Raw genomic sequence first — 10238 nt, forward strand, 5'->3', positions numbered from 1 at the left:
GAACTATATGAATATGTGGGTATATGTGGCTAGGGACTATGACTGAAGGCAGAATGAAAGGGAAAGCATTTGGGATACAATTAGAATTTTTGGTTTTCCAGGCTTTAAAAAAAAAAAAGGTCTACACTGCCATCTTCTGGTGCAATCTTATACAATTTGGTACACATGCTAAAACATTGAGCCTCTGGAACCCTGTATTTTTTTCTATCACAGTTATGCCATTGCTTTTTATATTTTCAGTGACCATATTTAGTGTTTAATTCTGTGTTTAAGTTATGCATTCTACGTGTCACAAATACATGTCTTTCCAAAGCAGTTTAACAAAAAAAAAAAAAAAAAAACACAAAAACATTTATAATTTGCTTATATAGCCTACTGCTTTTCGAGATTTTAAAATTACACTGTATTTCATGTATTTCGGTAAATTGGGACACATTTTGCCATTGAGATGATTGGGGAAAATGTCCCAATTATTCTGAATTAACCAAATAAGTTCTTTATATTCCTCTGACTAAACACACGTCAGTGTAGCTGTCGTTCACTGGCCCTTTACGGGAAATATTTGAAGTTAGTGCTCGTCTTGGATACGATGAGACGGTTGTTTACCAGTAGGAAGCGCAAGGTGGCTCAAAATACCGAATCCTCCTCTAAACCGCATTCAAATCACATGACGTTTTGTGTCTTACTAAATGCATTTGTAACTAGAATGTGTAATTGTTTAGAACTTGCTATTCCAATGGCTGTGCCTATGTACCTAACTTAACCATGTAAATTCTATTTAGCAATTTCATCACAAATAATTATGATTGATCCGTCCTGACTAGTGGTTTAAAATGTCACAGGTACCACGTGACAACACGGCTACTAAGCCCCGCCTTTCTTTTCATTCGAATCGTCATTTCTATCGCTCATTCTATTTCTATAAGCCAATCACAATCCTCAAATCCGACCACGTACAATACGTAGTGATTACTCGTCAGTGTGCAGGTTTTATATTGGCCAGTTCAGCTGCCGACCAATCAGAGTGCGTTTTTCTACGACTCAAAGTGGCCATATTTTGTGCCACCTGGGTTTTACTTCTAACAGCTGTATGTTGCTACCCCTCTAAAGTATTTACCAAAATACCCTACATTTAGTGTTTACTACATCATGCCTTATTACCAGACGTGGGAAGAATTTGCGCGAGCGGCAGAAAAACTTTATTTGACGGACCCGATGAAGGTAACTGATAAACAACCTTTTATTTTTACTAGGCTACCAGCTTCAAGCACATATTTTACTGTCAAAAAGAAACTTAAATTGGGTCAAATACATTGTAGAGCGAATTCGAATTGTTGTCTGTAAGTACAAACACAATATCGCGTATATGAATGCCTGAAAATGAAACTGTCAGCCAGAGAAAGACTGCAGTATTCAAACCTGTACTGATGCACTGGAACTGTCTTGTTAATGTTGTTCATTCAGGTCAGAGTGGTTCTGAAATATAGACACTGTGATGGAAATCTCTGTATGAAGGTCACAGATGATGCTGTGGTATGTATGTTGTTTTTAGCCCTCGCAAGAAGACCGTTTTGTTTGTGGTCTTATGTAGATCATGTTAGATTCACTGTACGTTTCTTCTTAGTGTTTACAGTACAAGACTGACCAGGCCCAAGATGTAAAGAAGATCGAGAAACTGCATGGGAAGTTGATGAGATTAATGGTCTCCAAAGAGACCCACAGTGGATCCATGGAAACGGAGTGAATGAATCAAAGGACCTGTTGGGATCGGACAGTTGTTTGTGACTCAATCTGACTGACATTGAAGAGAGACGGATCTACAGGAGGATGGAGATGAAGTTTGGTTGATGTTTATTGACTGTATACTGAGAATGTTGAAGAGTATGCTCGTTTGGAGAGCAAGCAGCAAGACAAGAGGAAACATCCTACTCAAGATGCTGATATTTGTGTTCTTATTCCGGAGGTCGGACAACGTTGTAATGGTTCTGCAGTTGTTTCAGTTTGTCTGCCTATTATTTAATGTTTGGAAAAAGTGGGTTTTAACTGCACCAACATCAATGGAATACATTTCAAAACACGACCTTCTTAATTTCTTAGGATTTCATTGTAATCTAGTTTGTATGTCTATGCATGATGTACATTGAACCTAAATAAATTTATCTTTTTTTCATCCTATTTCATTTACTCTTACTTTCTAACAGCATTACGGTCTCAAAATATTTAACAATGTTATTAAGGTTAAATTAAAAAGCAATTATTAATTTATTTCAATACTTGATAACCCAACGTTTGTGCACAGTAACATCATTTTAATCTATTTTTTAAAACAATGTTAACCTTTGTTTTTATATTTGCTAGGACTTAAGTGTTGGTAGATGGATACAATTTACTGTTCTCAACATCTGGCTTTAAAGTTACCTGTTCAGGATGACCAACAAGTATTACCTGCCATGTTTAAAATGTAAGTTTTTTTGAAGGATGTACTACCACAGTTATAAATGTACTAAACTAGCACATATCGTCACATTGAATATACCTTTTAGTATGTGTTCCGTACCACAATGGAGAAAGTATTTTGTGAGTAGGCCATCTTAAGCAGGTAGATTTTCAGCGTTGTCGTTCCGCAACTGCAGGTAACCTTCACCTAAAATATTATTGTGACACTTATATGTTTGTGTAAATGAGGTTCTGAAATAATTTGTTGTCAGACAAACGTGTTTTACCTCAGAAAACCCATCAACCCTTTCGAAGCACAAGTTTGCTTGTCTTCCTGTCACTCTTTGTGCGCGCACACTGCTGAAGTCCAGTCAGTTGTTTTTTTCAGTAACGTTTTTTTCCGCGAGTGAGGAACTTCGCCCTTTCAGTCTTTCCCACACACCAAATCCGTTGGAAAAAAAAAAAGCCGGATTTGGTTAAAAAGTTATTTATAAAAGCCGTTGAAAAAAGGGCTCTACGAACAATCATTATTTGCGTAAGTTTAAAAAAACTTTTATTTTTGTTACTTTTTTAATGTTTTGATTTTTAAAAAGAGAACGTCTTGAAACCATTATCTAACTTTAATTACAATATCATATAATAACTACAATCAAAATACAATATCGTGAAATGTGAAAACGTTTGCTTGGTGTGCAATTAGCTTTACTAAAATAAAACCACCTATATTATCTTGAAAGAAGGATGTAAACAAATTTCACAGAACAGAATAACAGACGTGTTTTCCATAAGTGAAAGGAAGTGAGCACAGCGCCTTTGTGACTTCATTTCCCATCGTGCATTGGGCTTATGTTACTGCGTCTTTACAGTCTATGGTCAGTGCTGCTAAACGATCACACAGCAACTTTGCTACATTGAGGTGAGTGAGCGTCATGTCTGGTGTTATTAGTCTTGGCGTTTTTGCATGTTTTACCTTTTACTTTATCTAATGTTCATTTACAACAACATACTGTTAGTTTGCTGCTATCCCTGATGTTGATGCAGCTCAGTTCTTTTTTTACATATCTTTTCATGAAATAAAACTCATTAAGCAACAACTTAATTGTTATACAGCTTTTAATAATAACTTTATTAGGGTAAATGGATTTGCAAGTAACTTCTTTGCAGGTTCTGTTAGCGACTCATCGTTTATTTTCTTTCAAGATAAAGATTGAGAAGAATTTAGCTTAGTCTATTGCTATAATTCCACTATAATCATCTAGCCTGTTAGATTAGATAAATTATTCAGATTTTTTATATATATATCATTTAACTGCAGAAAAAATGTTGTATGATATTTCTGTGAATAATTCATAATTAGAACAGCACAGATCAAATCAACAGATTGCTATTCACATTGTGCATTAGGAGTTAGACAGAGAAAAGCTTTGTCATGCATGCATTGTGACCCACATGTTGTTACCACCGAGCTTTGTCTACCCTAATCCCAGTGCTGGGAATGTTGTGCAACAATAAACCTTTGCTCCATTTTCTTGCATGCATGCATTCAAATCATGTTGCCTAGAGAAATGAAATATTGCTAATATCAGCAAGAACTGATAAGAATGTAAATGTGTACCTTGAAGTGCAATGTAAGTCGCTTTGGATAAAAGTGTCTGCCAAATGCATACATTTAAATGTAGTTCAGATTCTGCAAGGGGTGATCCATGAGCTAGCAATCATCAATTAACCCTAGAGGAAGACATGTAAGGTTAAATCTAGTTGATAATAACTATTATTTGCTTTATTCCAGGCCCTTAAACCATGTACATTGAGTTGGCAGTGGCATTGGTGCTCGGAGCAGTGGTTGCTCTGGTATTCCTGAAGAAGAGAAAGAATGTCCTGAAAGCTCAGGATGGGTGGTGGGGTGTGGGAGCTTGTCCCCAAGGAGCTGAGGACGATAGTATCCGCCCGTTTAAAGTTGAGACAACTCCAGAAGAGATTGAGGTAGCCTAAATCCTGATGTCATCATCAGAATACAATTTTGTATAATTATTTCAGTGGAGATATACTTTTTGGATTTGTCTTTAGAAAAAGCTCCTTTATATTCCTTAGGATTTGCACCGCAGGCTGGATCAGACCCGCTCCTTTCCTTCTCTTGAAGATAGTCAGTTTAACTATGGCTTCAACTCCAAATACCTTGATAAGGTTGTGTCTTATTGGAGGAATGATTTTAGTTGGAGCAAACAAGTGGATAAACTGAACAAATATCCTCATTTCAAAACCAAAATCGAAGGTGAGTCTTAACTAGTACACTGTTATAGAAAGAAATACACATCTCTGCATCTTGAAATAAAATTAAATATCATCCAGGGCAGACCTATTATTTTTCACAGATAGACACTTACATTTTGCATGTATTATAGTACACTACAACAAATTTCATTGTTTTTCTGTGTTATATTGTCCTCTATAAAAAAAAAGGTATTGATATTCACTATGTTCACGTGAAACCGAAGAACCTGCCAGAGGGAACCCGTGCAGTACCTCTGATGATGGTCCATGGATGGCCAGGCTCCTTCTATGAGTTTTATGGGATCATCCCCCTGCTTACAGAGCCAGCCAGCCCTGATGACATAGCCTTCGAAGTCATTTGTCCCTCAATACCTGGTTATGGTTTCTCAGAGGCCCCACATAAGAAAGGTAAATGGCAAACAACCCAACCCAACAGATATGTAATTGTTTCAAAAACATGTAAATTGGTCTGGTTTCCATACAATTCCATTTTTAATGATCATAATGTGTTTTGCACAGGGTTCGACTCTGTATGTGCAGCGCACATATTTAATAAACTGATGAAGCGTCTTGGTTTTAACCAGTACTACCTTCAGGGTGGAGACTGGGGTTGGCTTATTACCACTAATATGACCCAGCTGGAGCCCAAGTATGTATAAAAACATTGGTTCTCAACTTTTTTGACTTCAAGGCCCAACTTTGTCCAAGACAATATTCAAAGGCCCTCCTATTTTAACTGATAAATCAAAATTTATTTAAGATTCTGTTAAAATAACAACATTGATTTTAAGACTTGTTGGGGCCCCCTAGTGGTTGAGAAACACTGTATTAAAGTATTTAATCTCATTGAAATCATAAGATAGAATGCAGTAAATTAAAGTCAGATATATTAAAGGAAGATAACGTGTATAGAAATAAAAAGATTTCAATAAGTACTTTTGTTGTTCACCTTCTTTTTAGTGCTGTGAAAGGCCTCCACGTTAACTTTGCTCCACCTGCAAAATCAGGCCTTCGCATGATGTTGTCTATACTTTTTGGTCGACGATTCCCCAAACTCTTTGGCTTCACTGAACATGATGTGAAACGCCTTTTCCCTTGTATGGAAAAGCTTGTAGTGAATGTCTTGATGGAGACTGGATACATGCACATACAATCCACTAAACCTGACACTGCAGGTGAGAGACATATTCAAAGTGAATTCAATGGATATAAATGTGCATCTTTGAATAGAGTGCAACAGTCCGGTTGTGGAAGTAAAAACATTCATTTTCTCCATAGTGAAATTGATCAATAACTTATAAATCTTTAAAGACCTACTATGAGCTACGAGGTTGTTAATCCATGACATGTGCTTCTGCTGAAGCCGTCAGCCCACATTATTTCAGGTTATTTTTAAAAATAATTGTTTAACATTGGAATTCCTGGTGAAAAAATAACTAATAAAAAATTACATCTTTTACGTTAAATGTCATTTAAATAAACACATATTTGAATATTTGATTTTTATGAGCCCAAATGCCCATCCCTAGTTTTTATATATTATCTACATTTGAAAATTAATAGTTTTATATTGCTCTGTCATTTTAAAGCAACACTAAGGAACATTTTTTACCTTAAAATAATGTTCCCAAAATCGTATCAGTGATTCATCAAGTCGTAACAGGGTGAAAGGCACTTCTGGATTCGCTTTGCAGCCCTATATCTGCTATAACCACACCATGCAAGTTTGCCAAACCGGGTCGCGTTTCTGTAGTTCGAATGAGACATAAGAAAACTACAAATTTGACTTGCTTTACGTCAAGCGTTACAATAATCATTATTTAGTTTATCTTCGTTTCTGATGTCGCAATACATCATTCTTTCATGAAATCATGCAACATACTCTACCTTGTCTGTGGACATCGTTCATTCCAAAGCTGGTGCTAGATAAACAGCAAGTGTGCGTGCGACAGTAGGCTGCGGCGGGGAAATTATTTACGACAGCGGTAATGGACAATTCCGCTTCCAACCTGTAGGGCGACCGAAGAGGAAAAGTTCCTTAGTGTCGCTTTAATTCGATTATGCTGTTTCGCAATGCTTGTTGGGATTGTAGTTTTTCTTTTTTCTCACTAAAGCTGTTAAGTACAGTCTTGCACCTTTGTCTTTTTGTGTACTTTTCAACAAAAAAAACCTTCAAATCATAGTTTGTAGGGTTATGATTCACCTTGTAGCAGATTGGTTTGGTTCATGTCTTATAACTCTTTAATGAAGACTTTAAAAAGAAATCCCTATGGGAAAAAAGAATTTGAAAAATACCGGCACCAGTGCCACTGAAAAAGGGGACGGGCACTGTTGCACTCTACAGACTCCACATATGAATCTGTTGTGACATTGGTCCATTGGATTATATATGTGGTTTTATGTAACAGAATTTGAAATTTGATTTGAAGCTTGACTGTATTGCACAGGCCGTGGATTGAATGACTCTCCTGTTGGTTTGGCTGCCTACATTTTGGAGAAATTTTCGACCTGGACTGATCCTGAATTTAAGAAACTTGAGGATGGTGGACTGGAGAGGTAGTACTTTTTTTTTTTTTTTGGTTTAGTTTAACTTCATTAAAAGTCAGTGAAATGTGTGTTCAGTTAAATAATCTGTTGATTCCCCAACAGGAAGTTTTCTCTTGATGATCTACTGACGAATGTGATGATCTACTGGACCTCTAGGTGCATTATATCCTCCATGCGCTTCTACAAAGAGAACTTAGGCAAAGGCTTAGACCAGCCCCATGCAAAGTAAGAGAAATACAGGCTTAATTGTTTATTCAATATAGTGTTCACATAAGTATTTGGAGATATTAGACGGGAACTGCTCTACATGTAAATATGTACACTACCATCTGGGATTGGTTAAAGTCCCCGTGAACCGGAAATTGCAAACGACTTTTCTCCAGTGTTGTGACGTATTTCCAAGTGAAACGGAATATTGAACAGAGGGCAGGGTTTTACTTTACCGCTCCTCTTCTCCATCTCTGCTCATAGCAGACTAACGGTTTGAGGGGAGTGGTTAAGCGTTTTCAACCCAAGCCGTCAAACTGACGTCATCAGAAAAGGAACGCCATTCCAGACCGGAAGTAACTTTTCAGATTTTGATTAAAGATTACCACTACAAAAAAAAATCTGTGTATTAACTTGCATGGTTTAATTGTTCACCACAAGACTAGTAATATGCACTTACAAAGTAAATAGGGTCAATTTTGATTTTATGACGACTTTAAGAGTTAATGTTTTTAAAGTTTCTTATGCTCACCAAGGCTGCATTTATTTGATTAAAAATACGGTAAAAACAGAAGTATTGTGAATTATTATTGCAAATTAAAATAACTGTTTTCTATTTTAATATATTTAATTCAGTTCTAATTATCAATGTTTGAAACAGTTGAGCTGTTTAATGTTTTTTTTGGATATCATGGTACTCTTTCTGGATTTTTGGATGGATAGAAATTTTGAAATATACTTTTTTGCCGTCACTCAGTAAATAAATGTATTGGTCCCCTTGCTGAATTGATTTATAAAAAAAAAAAATAAATAAAAACTTACTGATCCCAAAGTTTTGAATGGTAGTGCATAATGCAAAATCACTTCATTAATGTACTACCTCTCTTTCACCCAATAGGCTTCCAATTTACGTTCCAACTGGTGTGGCCTGTTTCCCCAATGAGTTGATGCACTCCCCTAAATTGTGGGTGACGCAGAAATTCCGTAGGCTCAAGACTTACACTCTCATGGCCCGTGGGGGCCATTTTGCTGCTATGGAGGAGCCGCAGTTACTGGCAGAGGATGTTCAGAACTTTGTCAAGATTGTAGAGAAGAGAAAGAGGAAATGAGTAATTCTATGCCATCTTATTCATATCCATGGGACTCTCATAAATGCATCTAAACAGTGATGACAGCTGTTTATAGCTGGGGACCAACCCTTGGACCACAACAATCTGCTAATCAACACTATTATGAACAAATGCATTACATTTATTTTTAGGCAATAGCGCCGTTTAATGCTAGGAACATACTACGGAATATGTGCCTTTGTTTTATTGTAATTAAATAATTATATATTGACAGGAACTTGCTTTTGATTTCAGTGCGATTATTTATGAAGATGCTGAGGTGTTTTATTGTAATTAAATAATTATATATTGACAGGAGCTTGCTTTTGATGTGATTTATGAAGATGCTGAGGTGTTTTAAAGGGGTGGTTGAATATGATTTCACTTTTCTAATTTTAGTTAATGTGTAATGTTGCTGTTTGAGCATAAACAACATCTGCAAAGTTACAATGCTCAAAGTTCAAATCAAAGGGAGATATTTGCTTATAAAGAAATAGCTTTTTAAAGTCCCACTCCGATCATATTTTGAGCTATTTTTAAACATTCTCAGTGGTCTTTAAATGATGATTATGCCGTTTTTAGCCAAAATCACAAAACCTGTGCCGTTTTCTGGGACTTTGCTTCAGCAGAGGGGCAGTAGCTCATTAGCAATTCGCCTCTGCGTTGTGGGGGGAGCCGTTGGCACGGAGACGACCCTCCACCTCGTTCACACCGCCGCCGACTTGATCTTCCGAGAAAACGGAGGAGAAGCTGATCATCGCCGTTGCTGGGTTTCCTATCATTATCGGATTAATTGCAGTTTAACCATCAGAGTGAAAGTTTATCATTTGCATGTGTTTTTAAGTCCTGCCAGTTTAACAGGGCGCGCTTGACAGGGCATATAAGAACGCAGAGAGATAGCAGAGAGAGAGAGAGAGCCTCGGCCGCGCGCGCGCACTCACTATTAATAATAATAAATAATAATGTGACCAAAACGGTTATACAAATGCTGTCATTATAAAAGGTTTCTAGTGTCAATGTATTGCTTGTTTATTTTGTTTACTTTTCATGGTGTGACACTTGTCTTCTCCCATGATCGAACATAGAATGCTGCTACGTCAGAGCGGCCAAAGCGTCAACAAGCTTCCTCGTACTTTTTGACAAGCGTCCTTGACAGGGCGGCCAGAGCTTCTTTGCCGCTCAAGTCGGCGGCGGTGTGAACGTACAGTTAGCATTGCAACCCGCTACCGCACATAGGTGTTGATCCGCCATCGTCTTCTCTACTCCTCAGAACCTGAGCCGCGCGGGCGGGGGCGGGGGCGGAGGGGAGTATGAGCTTGTGGCACCGCCCAGTGGAGTTACTACGTCACAACTCCAGTCTATTTTAGCTGGCATTTTAGCGTCTGCTACTGATTCACAGCCATTTGAATACAGAAATACTCAGAAATACAACTTTGAACTTATTTTTCTCAAGATATGTCCTCTAACATCAGAAAAATGCCACAAGAACATGTTAACACCTAGAAAAACATGATTTTCATCGGAGTGGGTCTTTAAGGACTACAACAAACGGCTGGTAGGGACTACACAAGCTTCCTCCCTAAAATTTACATAAACCCGCCCCTTGGAACGCTATTTATTGATTATCAAGACAGAATATGCTAAACAATGACTAAAAGATAACTACAC

The 10238-nt window shown here is 37.3% G+C and overlaps 3 protein-coding genes across 3 annotated transcripts in view; 2 read left to right on the forward strand and 1 right to left on the reverse strand.

Moving 5' to 3' along the window:
• enah (ENAH actin regulator) overlaps positions 1–3105 on the reverse strand; it is a 112096-nt gene extending 108991 nt beyond the window's left edge. Inside the window, exons 1-2 of the mRNA XM_084090506.1 lie at positions 2724–3105; positions 2537–2644 (exon numbers count right to left, since the gene is read on the reverse strand). The gene's annotated coding sequence lies outside the window, so the exon portion shown is untranslated. The remainder of the gene's footprint in view (positions 1–2536; positions 2645–2723) is intronic.
• Positions 1031–2175, forward strand: srp9 (signal recognition particle 9). Its single transcript, XM_084090516.1, has 3 exons — positions 1031–1221; positions 1465–1533; positions 1625–2175. The coding sequence occupies exons 1-3, from the start codon at positions 1150–1152 to the stop codon at positions 1742–1744; spliced, it is 261 nt and encodes an 86-aa protein (XP_083946642.1). The 5' UTR covers positions 1031–1149; the 3' UTR covers positions 1745–2175.
• A 119-nt stretch (positions 3106–3224) lies between the features above and the next one.
• Positions 3225–8888, forward strand: ephx1 (epoxide hydrolase 1, microsomal (xenobiotic)). The gene is made up of 9 exons (XM_084090515.1): positions 3225–3352; positions 4226–4419; positions 4528–4708; positions 4897–5115; positions 5227–5356; positions 5668–5882; positions 7155–7263; positions 7357–7479; positions 8360–8888. Exons 2-9 carry the CDS (start codon positions 4237–4239, stop codon positions 8568–8570), a joined length of 1371 nt encoding a protein of 456 aa, XP_083946641.1. The 5' UTR covers positions 3225–3352; positions 4226–4236; the 3' UTR covers positions 8571–8888.
• The last annotated feature ends 1350 nt before the right edge of the window (positions 8889–10238 follow it).

The sequence above is a fragment of the Abramis brama genome, assembly GCF_963993115.1.
Source record: "Abramis brama genome assembly, chromosome: 18".
NCBI lineage: Eukaryota > Metazoa > Chordata > Actinopteri > Cypriniformes > Leuciscidae > Abramis > Abramis brama.